Source organism: Syngnathus scovelli, chromosome 14 (genome assembly GCF_024217435.2).
Source record: "Syngnathus scovelli strain Florida chromosome 14, RoL_Ssco_1.2, whole genome shotgun sequence".
In the NCBI taxonomy this organism is placed as follows: Eukaryota; Metazoa; Chordata; class Actinopteri; order Syngnathiformes; family Syngnathidae; genus Syngnathus; species Syngnathus scovelli.
The window spans coordinates 7,860,563-7,877,687 of NC_090860.1; the positions used below are offsets into that span (position 1 = coordinate 7,860,563).

The window sequence follows — 17,125 nt, forward strand, 5'->3', positions numbered from 1 at the left end:
CTGCTGTTGTATTTGTCAAATTTATTGAGGTGGCAGAGTGTAATGATTGATGAAATTCAAATTATGTCCATGTAAAATACCAAGTCGGCTCTTCATCATTTACCAGCTCATCGTGGACGTCAGAGGATTTCGTTCTTGTCCCTTCAGTCCCATTCGAGCGATTCTGGTTTTCTTTATCACCTTTGGAATCAGGTTGTGGTGCATCACTTTGCAGAGTGACTTGTGATGCTAAACTGTGTTTCATCTTTACCGCTTTTATTTTATCTTCTTGGAATACCAGTTTGGTATCTCTTCCTTCCAATGTATCTCCAGATCCATCCTCTGTGAACTCTCTCGAACTTCTCTCTTCAGGCTTTTGACTCGGAAAGGCAATCGTGTCATGTCTTATCTTTTCTCCTACAATCACACTTTGTCTTCCATAATCTTGCTTACTGTCTTTTTCTTCTTTGCCATCAATTTCGAGTATGTCTTCATTTTGCCATGAGATGTCATCCCTGAGCACATCACGTATGGGACTGTTCAGTCTTCTGACACGCAGGAAGCCTTCCTCTGCAACAAGCGGCTGATCGGAAACCATCAAGCCACTTCTGACGGAACCTTTGTAAAATAACAAACGTGTGGCTTAAAAACATTCACAAGAGAACAATAACTTGAGTACCTTCCATTCTTGTTCTCTTTGACTTGGAGCTCACACACTGAGAATCACAGCACTTGCAAATGGAGTCATCTCCCAAAAGGGCCTTCCACCTTACAAAAGATGATCAAAAATAAACCCCATCCACTTGGAGAAGAATAAATTGATTTAGAATTCAGTCTCACCTATCTTCTTTGTATGTGCATGATTTCTGCGCTGGACCTGGCTCTTTTGATGTAGCAAATAGTTGACAGTGAAGGCTGATCTAAACACAGACATGAGTCACTTTTGACTTAAGGACATGGCTGCTGATTCTTACCTCACTCTCTGGGTCAAAAATGAACTGGAAGGCTTTGAAAGAGAATCTCAGGGTTCCGTGATCACGGGAGATGAACTGGGAAGCCCCTCCAGGGTCTCGCTTACTGTCCAGCATGCAACTGTGGATGGCATGAACATGACATCACAATTGGAACACTAAGGGGGAATAATAAACTGCTGTACACAATCCATACCCCAAATTGCTAATGATTGTGTACTTATGGGATGATGAAGAGCCGCTGTCCGGTGAAGCGTGGCAGCTGCTGATGTACAGTTTCCTTCCAGTGGGCAGATGTGGAGCAGAGACTTGGACGTTAACCTTCTGACCAAGCTGGAACACTTGATTTTTGATCGGAGTGCTCCATGAATCTGAATTTGATACACTATTTAGTGTGATATGATGCACATAATGTAAAGTTGTATTTAGACATACCATCCATAAAATGGATTTGAAACTCATTTGGATTGGCTCTTAGAGTTTTACGCACAACTGCGCTGGTCCAGGTGGGCTTGACTGCCAATTGGTACACATGCCCATACCTTGGCAAAAAAGAGCATGAGATATATGTAGGTCAAGCTCTCATAACAAAATAGTCTTTGTTTTGCAATTGAATGTCTTTAGCTGTTTTTTCATAAATGATTTCACATTGAGTTCCCTTGTGTATGTGGTACTTTAAATGGCTTGCATTGTTTTACCTATTTTTTTTTTACACTTTATTTCTCCTTAAGTACCGAGTATGAGTACTCTTGTCACCTCTTCATACCTTTGATAACGACATTGAATGTCGACGTCAATCCGAGACGCTCCGCTTGGAAACCTCCCGGTTGAAGGTTCATAATGGAGAGTGAATTTGTAGACAATAAAGTCGCGCTGCGACTGCCGTCATGGGAGGGATATGTTGTTATTTCTGAGTACAAAAAAAGTGGCCACGGATATGCATGCATATAGGTCTACCTCTTGCCGGGAGCCACACGCCGTCAGGGGATAGTTGAAGAGCAGGTCTCCGTAGGGTCTCAGGATACCGTTGCTTCTGCAGCTAGGGCCCAGTTGGAGCTCCGACTCATCCGCGCTGAAGCCGTAGAAAGAGGGCTTGACCCGAACGAGCAAGTTGGACGCGGAGCAAGTCACGGAGACGTCTGGAAGGTTTGTCAAGCCGAAACCGGTGTTTTTAATAGTTGGTAACACACGAGTGGGTTTGCTCACGTGGGTTGGGTCAGGTTCGGATTTCGGGGTGCCTGGTTTAGTTGATTGATTTCGCCATACGGCAGACGTTGAGCCGTCGGTGCCCGTTTTGCAGCAACCGAGGGTGAAAAGTAATAAAGCACAAAATAAAGTGGACGGATGTCCTGCTGTCATTTTTTTTCGTTGTGGGTAATATGCGCGTAAATCCACGCACGTTCACAGCTGGAGGTTATTAGAGGTGATGGGTGGAAAAAAAGATCATTATTGGAGGAAACTACAGGCGCATTGAAAATGTATTTTCTATGTATTAGTGGTTTTCATACATTTAATTTGATTTCAATTTAATTTAACAGTTCATTCTGGGATTTGGCGGCGTCTGTGTTAGCTCAAGCAATCGATAGAACAGGAGAGTACTGCATAATGTATGTTTCTAGATGGCAGCTGGGATTTTTTTTGTTTTAGTTTTAGCATCTCGTCCCAGCCATACGTGTGTTTTAAGTTGTAAAACACCATACCGACGTGTACAGTGGCCGGTTAGCTCAGTTGGTTAGAGCGTGGTGCTAATAACGCCAAGGTCGCGGGTTCGATCCCCGTACGGGCCATGTGTTTTTTTTCTTTGCCTCTGTTTTTCTTTAAAAAACTCCAAGGACACAGTTCGGCATTTCGTGAGAATGAAATTTGAATTCAGCCAAGTATAAACGGAAAATGATTTTTTACCCAGTTAAAACAATGGATTGTGGTACTATACTAAGTACATTACTAACAAAAAATCTATATATAGATATTCACAATATTCTATGGACAATATACATGTGGTTCATCCAAAATTCAAAAAGTAGATTCACATTTGAACTCTTTTTACCCTTTATAACGAGCGTTTCTCGCGTCTTCACAAGCATGTAATTGCGCATGTTAGCCACCAAGCGGCGTGCTACTACCAGCTGTCTTAGATACAACAAGCACATAGCTATTTTATTCTTTTAAGTGGAAGCAGAACACCTAAAAAGTTGTCATCCATTAGAAAAAAATCGTATGGGGTTGATATGAATTTGGAGCTCACTGGCTTTGAGTTTCAGTCCTGATTTAATCTACAAAGGTCCCCAAATGTCAGAAATTATAACCATAATTTGATAATAGTAAGAATTATGGGATGACAAAAAATAAGTCAGCTGTATGTCATTTTTGGCAGGTGAAGCTGTTACTTGGCCTGTTCTTTCTTTTTGGGGTGTGTCGGAGTGGTGGTGATTTGACCTCTCGGGGGAGCAATAAAACGTGTGTGAATAATTCACATTAACTGCATAGTCTCTGGTTGACTGGACCCGTTTTGAAACCTGCTCGGGATCGGGATGTACAGGTCAAAGGGTAGTGTGAGTGTCACAGAGGTCGTGGGGAAAAGGAGGGCTCCTCTTGTATATAACATGATCACATCCAACCATCCAAATTCCCTTACTGCCAACTGTGTGATACTCCTCCATGGGTCATGTGACTAACACGAGTGCTCACCCGAGGTGAAACCCACCCCCTCGTTCCTTTCTTGAGTATCCTCACACATATGCTACTATAACAATAAAAGACAATAGTGGCCACTTGAAGGGGTGGGGTAACAGAGGGAGTTGCCTATTGTTAGTGTTAAGCATTGTTACCCTGACAAAGTTCCAGCTGAGCAAAAATAAAATGTTCAGATTTTCTTGTTTTCTTCTTACCCTTGGCATCAATAAAAATGTTACTAAAGTAGGCTACAAGGCAGGTCTGTTTGGCTTTCAAAACAAGTTTGTCTTCATCAATACTATCATCTTACCATTAAATCCTTTAAAAATCTAATCCGATTCAAATAATGTCTGTGAAGTGGGGGAAATGTATTTTATGTTTTATCTCCCTTTTATGTTGTGTGCGACAAGGCAGCATTTTGTCTCCTTGCCTTTTTAATGTGTATATGGATGATTTATTCAAGGTTTTGAATGAACATAGGACTGGATGTCGAGTTGTCAACACAACTATCAACCACCAATGCAAAAAAAACCCAGCAACATTATATTCATTAGCAATAATGAAGACATAAAACTATCTTTCCCTGACTTTTGTTGTATGCGACAAGCTAACATCCTTATTCGAAAGTTCTCTATGTGCTCAGTTAAAATAGCACTTTTTGAAGTATATGTACTCTAATTTATACTGCCCACCTGTAGAGATGCTACAGAAAAACAGTATGCATAAACTTCAGGTGGCATACAATGATGATATGAGGATGCAGGGGGCAGTGCCAGTCAGAAGTTTGTAAATAAACAATCTGCACATCCCTGTTAAAATGCCAGGATGTTTGTGATGTCCAGAAACGACACAAAGATAAATCACTTCAAACTTTTGCACCCTTATAACCTGTGCAATCAAAATGGAAGGGTGGAGTCTTTTCAAAAGGGGAAGTAGAAATAAACAACTGAGATATGTGGTTGCACAAGTGTACATCCTCTTATAACTGGGATGTGGCTGTGTCACTCATATTAAATAATTCAGCGCACATTTGCCACCAAGTTTCTATGTTTACGAAAGGGCAAATTAGTGTCTCCAAATCTCCAAGAGTCAAAAATATACAAGTGGTTCATGAAGCAAGTCTGAAGCTTCCATTTCCCACCAATAGTTTTTACATCCACCTGATTAATTTCGATATTAAAGGTTTGTTATTTCAACGCCTCAATCTCATAGCCCAGTATTCAGTCGGTGTACAGGCGTGTCACCGTCATGTGATGATCAAGATTCAAGCTGATCAATACGCTAGCTCAAGGCGGTCAAACTTAATTTTGTGGACGGGCACTTCGTAAATGCGGCTTCCTTCGGAGGGCCGTGAGGACGATAAAAGCAAACAAATGTTTCATGAAATTATCATATATTACACAAAAAAATGATACGTTCAAAGCTTTCAGATGTCAATGACATCAGTTTCTCGAATTATTGTTCAAGTGATTGGAAATAAAATATTTTGAAATATTATTTATTGCAAATGAGAAAACATTTTGATGAAGATTTTAACGAGGGTCATGGCAGATTTGCTTTCACGGGCCACATAAAATAATGCAGCGGGCCGGATCTGGCCTTCAGTTTGATACCTGTGTGCTAGCTGGAATAAACCTACATTTCTAGGAGTTTGTAAAAATATGACAAAAGGCCAAAACATATACCCAATTCCAAAATAAAGACTTATAAACATTGGCAAATTAAGCCAACCTGAAAAAATCATATTGGTACAAGAAAAGTCCATGTGTAGATAGAAGACAAAGACATAAAAGACAGACATAAAAGACAAAAGAGCATTTGGGGACAGTTTGATGCATCCATTTGGTAGCCCCTCCCTACACGTTGGTCGTGCATATAACAGGATTTCAACTGGCGCGAAAAACGCACAGTGTGGCTTTCCGTACTCGTCGCGGGGCGGAACTACAGCCAGCGACTTGTGAGCCACAACTAAAACAAAAGACAAAACAGCCCGGGTAGGTTTTAGTCCGTGCACGCTACCAGTGGATTTGTTTTTGACCGGAATTTTTGGAATCAGTGAGTTGTGGTTGTGCACTATCTTTTGTGCAAGTTTCGAGTTGAAGTTGAGTGAACTTTGCACGTTGCATGTTTGTGGCGTTTGAGTTCTGAACGGACCAGTCTTCATTTCCAGTTAAATGTAGTTCCCGCGGAAATTTATCGATAGTATTTCGCGCAATATGCACATGTTTTGCGGCGTCACCGTAACAATCAATTGGAAATTCAAAGCGGTTAACTTCCTGCAATGTTTCCTTCAGGTTCAAAGGACTAAACCCAAAGAGGAATTTTATTTTTGCTTTGTTTTATCACCAGCCTAACAATGGAGTACGACTGTTACCAGCATTATTTTTTCAATGACTTTGATACCGAAGAGGATTTCTACAATTCATGCGCGCCAAGCGAGGACATTTGGAAAAAGTTCGAGCTGCTGCCCTCCCCTCCCACGTCTCCCCTCCAGACTTTGGAGAGCGGGGACGGCAACGTGGGCTGGCTCTCCAGAGTCCTGGCTCAGGACGACGAGTGCGAGAATCAGGGGCCGGTCCGTAACATCAACTCCATCATCATCCAGGATTGCATGTGGAGTAGTTTCTCAGCCAGCAAAGCGCTGGAGAAGGCAATGTACGGCAAGCAGTCGGCTCCGCCTCAGCCCCCAGCAGCTCGCCTTGGTTCGCAGAGCCTCGCGAGGCCAAGCAGATCATTCTGCTTCTCGTCTGCGGACTTTGTTGACCCTGGGGATGTTCTCGCCTACCCGACGATTAGCTGCAAGAAAACAGCGTCATCTGGCTCCGATTCTCGGACTGACTCTTCCGGTAAGGGCGCAGCCTGACTTCTGAATTATTTTCTTTTTAACAATACGTAATGTGAAAACATTGCTTAACTGAGTGTACCACATGCGTCTCGAGGCTCCCCCCATCTATCAGCAACCTCTGTTTTACATTTGAGTGGATGAGCCTCTGTGATTTGTGATGGAAAAGCATCAACCTTTCAGGTCTCTCAATTGGGAGACGCCTACTGGCCATCAGGTCCACTCATTACAATTGCTGATGAATGTTCCTTGTGGTCCATGACAAAGGCTCAAATTCTTCTCTGCTCCAATGCCTCGAAGCTGTGTGGGGGAAATAGTGATGTGCTTGCTTGATTCTGGAATGCACTTCCTATTGTCACCTAAATTGGATTGTTGCTCTTCCTAATCCAGTGGTTCGAACCCAGAAGAACAAGAAGAGTCTTGTGGCACGGCACACAACCAAAAGTATTCATACTTAATGATGTCATGTTATTGATCTCAATTTATACTCAGTGGTTTATTTATTTAGTGTCGCACATGACCTGTTTAGTTTAACTATTTCTTGTGTAGTTATTGAGATCGGTCTTGGTCTCGAGACCATTTTTAAGGGTTAGGTTTAGTCTTGCCTCAAATCAAAGGCGTTTTTACCGGTCTCAGACAGGGCGGACTTGAATTTTTTCTTTATCAAGGCTGGTTGATACCAAGCTAGTACAACTGATCAATGGGAAACACAGAAACCGGGTGCTGCACTTTCTGTGTCGCGTGGAGTGCCACGCCCCCTGCATACAGAGAGTGAGAGGGAACACTACTCTAGACGCAGCATCCCAGATAAATAAGGAAAAATGTCAACAAACTCGTCCAGTAATTGAGTTTGGCATTTCATTTGCCGAGCAAAATTTAAGTGGAAAGATAGCAGTGTGCAAATTCTGGTGCTGACACATCACCTTACAGGTAAAGTCACCATTAAATGAACCACACTGGCAAAGCTAAAATCAGAACACCACATTCTAAGACAATGAGAATTTTTTTTATACCTGCGATGTTTTCTGACCAACGTTCAGAGCTGACAGCAATTCAGTATTACACCCAATTTTGCTGTACAAAAAACAAACAATGAACAATCTTGGTCAGCGTCACTTGGGAGGTTCATCAAATTTGTTGAATAACAAATATTGCTTAAAAATGCTTTTTCCAAGACAATAGAAACTCGATAATGGTATTGTCAAAGATAATTATTGATTTTTCTTTCCACTAAAAGTTGTTTTTGTGTATTATTTACAGAAGAAGAAGAAGAAATTGATGTTGTCACGGTAGAGAACAAACACAACCAGGCCCGACTGGCGAGTGTCCACAAGCCAGTGAACCTCACAGTTGGTGCGGACCCCTTCCCTAAAGGCTTCCACGCCTTGGTTCACCAGCAGCAGCACAACTATGCAGCCCGCTCCCCCGACACCAAGCCCGACGCTCACGACGACGATGATGATGATGATGAGGATGACCTGGAGGAGTTCCAAAGCAAGCGTACGAGCCCGGCGTCCAGTCGTCCGATCTCACCTTCGGGAAGCTCCTTGAACTCTGACATGGAGGACGTAGACCGCAGGAAGAACCACAACTACCTGGAGAGGAAGAGGAGGAACGACCTCAAGTCCAGGTTCTTGGCCCTCCGAGATCAGATCCCAGGTCTTGAATCCACCAAGACCCCCAAGGTTGCCATCCTGACCCACGCCGCGGAATACCTCAAGGAGCTGCACACCAAGGAGAAGCAGCAGCAACAGGAGCGCAAACGCCTCAAAGCCCGGAAGCATCATCTCCTGCGCAGATTAGCTGCACTGAAGCGTTTGTGAACCTCCAAATAAGAACTTTAATCAATTTTGCAAAGCCACAATTTTTACTATATGACAACCTCCAGCCTCCAGTTACTTTTTTTTAAATTTTTTTTTTAAATTTTTTTTTTAATACATTTCGTAGCAGAATTGTTGCCCTGAGCCTGTTATTGATGGAAGGGTTGTTATCTCAGTGGGGTTTGTTTTCCTGTTTTGCACAGTTATGCAGTGAGGATGATGCAAGATTTTTTGTAGCTTGGCAGAAGATATTTTCTGATATGCTGTGATGGGAGCTGAGCTGCTCCATTGTGTGTTAACTGGCTTAACACATCATTCAGAGTACGTGTGGAAATGAGCTGAGATTAATTCATTCCATCGTTGCACATTAATAATCGAATGGAGTGCCATGTATGGTGCGAGTGCGTGAGCTGGTTGTTTTTGTTTTGATTTTTGTGTGGCTGTTCACATTTGTCAGTAAATAATAGCTTGGTGCTCTCTGTTGCAGGAGCATAACAAAATCATCAGTTGCTGCTGAGCTTTACTTTTCTGTTTGATTGCCCACCAGGCATCAAGGAGCCTCTCTTTTGTTTAAGAAAATGTGGAGTTTAAAACAAAAAAAAGTTGCACTGCTGTACTTTATACTCACACGTCACTTTGGAAAAGCAATGCATCTGATGGTTTTGATTGATTTGTTAAACATGTGCATTCAAAAGCAACATTAAATTTTGATACCTTATTTGCAACCAAACGTGAAGCTGTTCTTTTTTCACCCAAAATATTGGTAGATGGTTTTTTTTTCTAAATATATTCTCAAAAGCAAAGCAAATTTGCTCTACCATTCAAAACTTTGAGGTTGTTTAGAAATTTACCTCGTTTTAGTTCTTTTTTTTTTTAAATAAAAAGACTTTTTTTTCAACGAGGATAATCTTAAACTAATCAGGAATACACCCTACATTGTTAATGTAAATTACTCTTGATGTAAATGTATTTTTTAAATCCAATATCTACATAGGCCAATTTCAACTGAAGAAACGGCAACCTTTTGTCAGCTGTTTGTTGAACAGAGGTTCCAAGAGGAACAAAGCCTTCTGAGTCACTAGTCTAGTGTTCGTATATTGGCAAGCAGCTGGCCAACACAACGTTAGACAGCCTGCCCTTGAAACTTACCCTTGACTACGCTGTGAATTCTCCTAGCTGCTGTAGCTACTGCATTGATTTTTCTCTCTCATCTGTTACACTCCAGGGAGTGGCGTGGTGTCAATCTGGACCTCTGTCTATTTCTCAACTGCGTTATCCTATTGTTGCCGAGACATGACCCACTTTTACAGAAGCTAAAAACAACAAAGACCATGCATTCAATAAAACCAGTAAGTCGCGGTCGACTGCTAGCACACTTCTGGGTCCAGTCAGAATCATTGTACTTAAGAACTTCTTGCACTTTGTCATAATTCTGCTCCTAACGTAGGAAGACTGCATTGACTAGAGTTAGTTGCTCTAAGGTTCTCTGTATGACCGTGTTGATGACCCTGCAGACGAGTCCCAGCAAGCCTGGCTGATTCTGGCTGAGGAATTCACAGTCAGTTGCACAGTTTTGTTCAGGTACAGCCTGATGGACGAGCATGACACACCCTGCACTCCAACCGTCTCGCACTTTTCTTTTGTCAAGGCTTTATTGGTGTTTCACCTGCTTCCTGTGCACTTTCCCTCGAGATATATTTGCAGTTGAAAGAAACCATGTACAAAATCTGTAATAGTACACACTGGAATTTATACATTTTGGCTGCAATTTTACATTTGAAGAAACACTCCTACATTTTTTTCATAGTTCGGGAGACATAAAGATAACTTTTATCAGCGTTTTATTGTCGACAAAAAATACGCCACTTCTATTAATGATTTTTTTAAAAATGGTGATCACTGTTTTCCAAATCAAATATTGGCAAATGTTTCGTACACTTTCACACAAGATAATCCGTCTGATTTCACTGAGGACTACTGTGTGTTATAAATATCATTTAAATGTCTGTTTATATAGCTATTAATTATATTATTTAAAAAGCTTTAATTTTCGGTATTTGTTGATGTATGTGGAAATTTTAAATACGTGTTAAATGATCTAATTAATCACATTAAAATACCATATCTTTACAGATTAACATTACATAACATTTCATCAATATAAAAATAAAAAAACTGATTTATATATAGTTTTAAAGTATGCTGACGCTATAAAAACTAATATAGTTAGGACATCCAAATCATTACCAGGGGACAGTCCCCTCTTTCTTCTATTATGTAGGAAATAACAATGCAGTCAAGACATCTGACAATGCCGTCCATCATGTTAAAAATATGAGTCATCCCTTCATTTTGTCCGTGGCCATATTATGTGCACTTGTACTAACTACACCAGGAAGTGAAAGGAAAATGCAGACTGATATCAGACCAGGAAGAAATATGCGCAATGTTTATATCCTCATGTTTATACATTCATGTGGAGTAACAGGCTATACTGATACAATGCTGCCCAGATCCAAAGATCCGTTCCCAAAAGAGTCGTGCTGGTTTCTTTTATTCTGTAAAATTGCATTGGTCTTGTTCAGATCAATTGCAAAATATTGTGTTTCAATTTTGAAGGTTTGGTGGCCCTGCATCTTGCCGAACGACCTAAAAAGCAGACCTTCCACAATAAGTAGTACCAGTGAATCTTGTTGTCTAGGGTTCAACCTGCCGGTTCAACCCTGCAAACTTGACAGACCAGAAATTCGGCTCCTGAGTTTGAATCTCGCCCACGCAGAAGTTCAGAAGTGCACACTTTTACTTACTTTTTTTTACTTGCGCTAGAAAAAAATCGTGCATACACACATCTAGAATATTTAAGTCTCCATCTGGAATCCACAAGGAATTCCCTTATTTGTCTGAATACTAGATGTATGCAATCAGGTTGGGACTGTGGAGAATGGAGGATTTGTATTTACTCTTTCCACGCACGCTCAATCTCATCCCTGACAATGTGGTTTTTATGTGTGTGACATTGAGATGTGGTGCAATCACATATAAAGTGAAAGCCTGATAGAAGAGTGACAATGGGATGATTTGACCTTTGACCTCATTTATTTTAGACACTCATCATTTTATAGATTGACCAATTTACACACCAAATTTAAATTTGTCCAATAGGCATGGATCTTATACGTGTGCTGATAAAAATCAACTTCACCTTTTCAAGCCTTTGAATTACGCAATGCGATAAAGTGCATCTTCGTTCTTGGAACGAAGGAGGATGAAGTTTTGCAACATCCGCTAGCTTGTGCTGAGTCTTTTGCCTCTGTAGTTGTCTCTGTAGTTTAAAACACACACACACACACTCCACACACAAGCAATATTTCTATCATGGTTGTCTTCTCTTTGGCCCATCTTGTATTGTTTGTTTACATTGGGAGGCGGCGTGAAGAATAACCACAAACACACAGGTCTGGTTTGGTTTGTGATTCCTTATCACTGACCTCCATTTTCTAAATGTGGGACACGTGATAAAGTCGGAAGATGAATAGTTTTATCTTGCGGCAACATCAAACTCACTGTGTGTAAATGGCAGGATTGTATTAACCACTGTGCAAAGAGATTTTTGGCGGGTGAATGAAGAAGTCCTGAAACTTGCTCAACACTTTGGCTCGCACGCCCTTCCCTTATATCTATTTTCAGGAGGCTGACGGTCAAGGAAGTTGTGGGAAACACAAGCGGGAAGAGATGCTCAAGGCCTTGTGGGGGCAAAGACACAGGTTTAAGGAAACTTTCTCCAGTCATACTGTACTTTCTCTCGCTATGCCTACTGACCCACATTCCTGCAGGATTGTGTCATTGGAACTGAGCCGGCAGTCAGTCACTACTCACGGTCATAATCTTTATCCCCGGTTTTACTGCTCCCCCCTGTCAGCCTCTCCCACACTCTCCTTGTTTTTATCTTCTTTTATCGACTTCCTATCTGACAACCACAGTTTGTTGTTCACCAGGTATGTGTGTATACGTTTGCCGGTCTGGGTCACGCTTCTTTGCTCAATTCCTCCATGCATGCCTTGCCCTAAAAGTCCGAAGGTCGGTGTTACATAACAGTGATGATTCAGTTGTAACAGGCTGCATGTGTTCCCCTTTCACTGGGCTGCTGTTAAGATAGTGTTTGGCTTGTTATGGCACTCACTTCAGGAAAGTCACACTCTTGCTCTCAAGACCAAATAAACATACTCAGTCTCACATGTTCCTGTTTTAGTACCAGTTGGGCTTTGTTTGGATTCTTCACAAATTTGTTATCTCTCTCAGTGCTTTACATGATTTGTGTTAGTCTCCAATGCAATGTTAATTTTGTTTGGATTTTCATAGTTGATTTAAATACAGGCTAGAGTGTTAATTGGAGCCATGTAGCCATGCAATGTCAATGTATCAGACCTATCAATTTGCCTGTCTAATCTGGTGATAATCCTAATCCTGTTAGTGTAAACACTGCCTGCCATCTGTGCCTGCAAACAATATTAATGAACCCATCAAAAGGTCTTCAAGATTTCAAACTGTGAGTGTTCAGTGGCGGAAAATAATGTTACTTTTGACTCAATCACAAAGAGGACGGAAAGGTTCTGTAAATGATCGAAAGATTGGATATAAAGGATAGGCAATTTATAACACAATGGCAATCATAAATAGTTACAATAGTACTTTAACCTACTAATTTAAGTCGTTCATTGACCAATCTTGAAACTTGATTTACTCAAGTTAAGCTTCCCTGTTGAAAAGTACTGAAATTTCATTAATCTGTTCCATCTGAAGGAATATTTTGGACATGTGCCTGACAGGGTGTGAATTTGGTAGCGGGCGCAGGGAAGACAACATATTTAATTCATAAATATATGAACATTGTGCATCAACCTCTCATGTATCATATTCTTTTAGATCACCTCATTGGGCAACACAGTTATGAGATGAAGATATGAATGACTGGTGCCCACTTCATGGTAGGGATGTGCTTTCGACATGTCGAGACTCTAGTGTGCCATTACTACATTTAAAGAGAATGAAAGTAGCCTGTCCTGCACTCCTGTGGGAAATTACCAACCTTAACTGTGACCCACCTCGGCACAGAGCTATGCCACACGCTTCACAGAATTTACTCTTGTCATGAAACTACATTGTAGAGCCCCTAATCTTGGTTTTAGTCAATGCTTCTTCTGTGTTTACACATGTGGAGACTGGATGTCTTGAATGTATAAGTATGTATATACATTGTATGCATAACATTTGTTGTCAAGTGCAGTTATATAACAAAGTTATATAAGAAAAGTTATATGTAACAAAGTTATATAAGAAAAGTTATATGTAACAAAGTTTTATAAGAAAAGTTATATGTAACAAAGTTTTATATATAAATATACGAGTACACATACACACACATACAATCATCTCAGCTATTTAAGAATGTTAATTAGATAATTAAATTACAAAGTGACTTCACACTTGCCGTGCAAAGAGGATTGTTTGTCATTTCTAAGCGATGACGACAAACTTCTCACGCGTGATTATGAAGCCTGGCAAAGAATTTGAAAGAGCTGGTATGGTATACTTCCTGGTATACATAACATACATAATTTAACAATCTAGGAAGTACTTAATTACTACATTAGAGTAATTTACTGTAACTGCAGGAACAACCATCGAACAGCTATTAAGGTGGCTTGTACATAATTATAGACTGACAGTCAGCAGAAAGTTGGATGACATGTGAAAGACAGTTTTAGGGCAACAAGTTACAATAGGATGTTTTATTCTTAAGATGCTCATTTATTATAGTGAATATTCACCATGGCGAACTAGTGGCTTGCGCGTCTGCCTAATGATTCTGAGGTTCACTCTTCAAATCTCGGTCTTTCTGTGTGTTTTCCCCATGTTTTTTTTTTTTTTTTCTGGACACCCCAGCCTTATCACACATTCCAAAAACAAACATATATATTTGAAACCTCCAAAGGTGTTGATGTGAGTGAGAGTGCTTGTTTGTGCCCTGAGATTGACTGTTGACAAGACCTCTGTGAGTTTGCCAGAAAGTGGGAACAGGCTCCAGATGACCTGTGACCTTAATGACGAAACACCGTACATAAAATAGGTGGATAAATATTTTGTTGTCCAGTATGTGATCTACAATATACACTGAAGCTTCAAATTTGCTTTATGAACAAGTGGTTGTGTATTTTTTTGACTCCTCTAGGGGGGATTTCTGTTTAAATTTGGGTTTAAAGTAAACTGACTTGCCATTTCCTAAACCTTTTTATTTAAACTTACGATTCAAGAACTGGTTCAGAAAGCAAAATTGAAGCTTCATTTTCCCATCATGATTGTATACACTATAATGGAAATGGGTCTGCTTTGTGGGGGGTCGGCTCCACTGGCTGCCACGTAATTTGAAGCCTGATATCATTAGTAAACCAAGCAGGAAAAACAATATTGTATTAGCATTACCAAAAAACATACAAGCAGGTCCATCCCTAAAATAACTTTAAAAACTGAAATTGGGTTGATGAGTTGAAACATTCAAATGTGATAAATGTGCAAAAAGAGAAATCAGAAAATGGCCAATACTCTTTCACATCACTGTATAAAAAGCATATTTAGTTTCAGCAACTTTTCACTGACGCACATCTCACACCTTTATGGGAATCCCCAGGACACAAAATGCTACTCACAATTGTTTCATTGCTAATAAGGTGTTGTATTGTGTCTTGATGTGCTAGAGGATGAGAGGTATTAACAGACATGGAAATAAGTTGTAACTTGTTACTGAAGGCTGAGAAGCAGTTAAACTCACAGCCGCTCTGCTTTGTCAGCCAGCAGATGTTCTATTGTTCTGCTCGGCGGTGTAAAGTTGCCTCTGCAGAAGTTGCGAAATGGGCCGCACCGTTTGATTGTAGGCCCATTGAGTGTTGTCGCCGCCAACCCCCAGCGCCTTCTGCACCCCCAAGCTACTAGCTGAGTCAAGGGGATTTGCCCTCCCCCAACTCCAACCCCCTGCAGACCTCATCTTTGTTGCCTCCACCCCCACAAACACACTAGGTATCTACTTTAGTGTTTGTGTTCTTTGTGTCCCCCTTAGGCCTAATCAGATGACCCCCATTCCCCACCCCTAAACACATCAAAAGGCAATTTATTGACCAATTACTGCGTTGTGAGACTACAGACGACAATGTATTTGCATCAATATGCATTTGAATGCAGATATAATCTCAAACTCATGCAATCATTTTGATTAGGCAGGGACTGTGTATGCGAGGGTTGTTGTCGTCGTAGTCGTCATCATCTGCAAAAGTGGAGCAAACGTAATCAGAATGCGTCCCACTATACAACCTGTGTATTAAACACTCAGGAAACGCACACGCAGTACACACTTCCTGTTTTTGTGTTGAGCCCAATGGAGGCAGGAAGTGAGATGAACTGCTGTTCTGTTGACTTTGACTCAGATACACCGGGCTGGCTGGACAATCACATTTGAGAAAAGCAATGCAAACAAATTGAATTAAATTACTTGAGTGCTCTGCAGATGCTTTTAGTGGTCTGTGCACCACGTGTGACCTTCATACGGTTGGTTCCTTGGAAGCCTGATAACATGTCTGAAGAATATGATGTTCAACTGTTTTGCTTTTGTGGACCTGTTGTCAGTTCAATCCTGATTTGTCTGTCAAAATAGACTAATTTCTGACACAAGTTTTTGAATTACTATTCAAGCACAGATTGCGATTACTTTTGCAAATAGGCAAACTGAAGGTATGTTTAAAGTTCTAATACATTTTCACAATCTTGGCTTCTGGGGTAAGCGTACCCTCTTTGTTTTGTAGTCTACTCCACTCATTCTTGATTTAATCCCCACCCACTGTCGTTGCGACTATTCCTTCTCCTAAAGTACAATCTATTCTACCAGGCATGTTTCCAGGGCAAGCCGACAGTGCAGGTAAACTAGAGTAAGTGAGCCACGAGAGCAGGCTCTTCTGTGTATGTGTGTTATATTTTGGGCTAGCATTTCCCGCCACCCAGGCTGCAGAGCGTGGGGCGTGGTCTGGCTCCCTAGTCTCGCGCCAAAATGCCGGCGTTATTTAAATCAGCTCAGTGGGTGCGGCCCAACTGTCTCCTGTTAACCCTCTCTAACTGTCTCCTGTTAACCCTCTTTGGTCTTCAGCCTTGCAAGCATAACACAAAGGTGCAACTTTGATTTAAGTACGGGTCTCATTAAAAAACAAAAAAACAAAACAAAAAAAACAGACAGATAGAGAGAGCAAGAGAGAGAGACGCGGACTGACAGTTGTACACAATTAATTAAATAAATAAATAAATAAATAAATAAATAAATAAATAAATAAATAAATAAATAAATAAATAAAGCCAAACAAAGCCATGCTGTTAATAATTTTAGCCAACTTAAAACAAATACTGTTTTTGGACCAAAAAAACAACAACTACTGGACATGCAGTACAACTTTGTCGCGGCATTTAGCGGTAGGAAATCCAGGAAAGCTAAACCCAGCCACTGTCTGTCCAATTACAATTTAAGTTAATGATTAAATCCAAGTATCATCAAACACTATACAGATAGTATACATATATTTGCTTCCCATATGTATGTATTTTTGACTGTAGAAGGAATAACCTTAAGGTCAGAACACCGCATTAGACAGACTCCCTTGTCCTCTACTGCTCTCTAGTGGTTGTTTGAGACTTCTTAAAGCACATACCTTTTTCAATGTTCTGTCTCTATTTTAGTTGTTTAAATGCAATGTTTTTGTCTCCAAGTATTTATTGTTGTGTTGATAATTCTTTTCTACGATGCTAAT

General features: G+C 40.7%; 2 protein-coding genes and 1 non-coding gene across 5 annotated transcripts; 2 read left to right on the forward strand and 1 right to left on the reverse strand.

The window, feature by feature from the left end:
• Window position 1: 1 nt before the first annotated feature.
• On the reverse strand, window positions 2-2,344 carry si:ch211-67f13.7 (uncharacterized protein LOC565426 homolog). 2 transcript variants are annotated; one of them, XM_049740563.2, is made up of 8 exons: window positions 1,908-2,344; window positions 1,717-1,829; window positions 1,386-1,492; window positions 1,171-1,321; window positions 954-1,071; window positions 820-899; window positions 659-747; window positions 2-597 (listed from the first exon to the last, which is right to left on the reverse strand). In XM_049740563.2, exons 1-8 carry the CDS (start codon window positions 2,307-2,309, stop codon window positions 62-64), a joined length of 1,596 nt encoding a protein of 531 aa, XP_049596520.1. In that variant the 5' UTR covers window positions 2,310-2,344; the 3' UTR covers window positions 2-61. The 2 variants fall into 2 exon arrangements, with proteins under 2 accessions (XP_049596520.1, XP_049596519.1); XM_049740562.2 differs by having other exon boundaries at window positions 1,147-1,321.
• Window positions 2,345-2,663: 319 nt separating this feature from the next.
• trnai-aau (transfer RNA isoleucine (anticodon AAU)) lies at window positions 2,664-2,737 on the forward strand. Its single transcript has one exon. It is a non-coding gene; the product is annotated as a tRNA-Ile (tRNA).
• Window positions 2,738-5,481: 2,744 nt separating this feature from the next.
• Window positions 5,482-9,015, forward strand: LOC125980909 (protein L-Myc-1b). 2 transcript variants are annotated; one of them, XM_049740573.2, is made up of 3 exons: window positions 5,482-5,617; window positions 5,918-6,469; window positions 7,726-9,015. In XM_049740573.2, the coding sequence occupies exons 2-3, from the start codon at window positions 5,980-5,982 to the stop codon at window positions 8,286-8,288; spliced, it is 1,053 nt and encodes a 350-aa protein (XP_049596530.1). In that variant the 5' UTR covers window positions 5,482-5,617; window positions 5,918-5,979; the 3' UTR covers window positions 8,289-9,015. The 2 variants fall into 2 exon arrangements, with proteins under 2 accessions (XP_049596530.1, XP_068509097.1); XM_068652996.1 differs by having other exon boundaries at window positions 5,527-6,469.
• The last annotated feature ends 8,110 nt before the right edge of the window (window positions 9,016-17,125 follow it).

Coding starts and splice junctions, on each gene's coding strand:
- si:ch211-67f13.7 (XM_049740562.2), bottom strand. CDS start 2,309: ATGACAGCAGGACATCCGTCCACTTTATTTTGTGCTTTATTACTTTTC. Junction 1,830..1,907: donor CGTGTGGCTCCCGGCAAGAG/GTAGACCTATAT, acceptor CCATGACGGCAG/TCGCAGCGCGACTTTATTGT. Junction 1,493..1,716: donor ATTCAATGTCGTTATCAAAG/GTATGAAGAGGT, acceptor TTTTTTGCCAAG/GTATGGGCATGTGTACCAAT.
- LOC125980909 (XM_049740573.2), top strand. CDS start 5,980: ATGGAGTACGACTGTTACCAGCATTATTTTTTCAATGACTTTGATACC. Junction 6,470..7,725: donor TTCTCGGACTGACTCTTCCG/GTAAGGGCGCAG, acceptor TATTATTTACAG/AAGAAGAAGAAGAAATTGAT.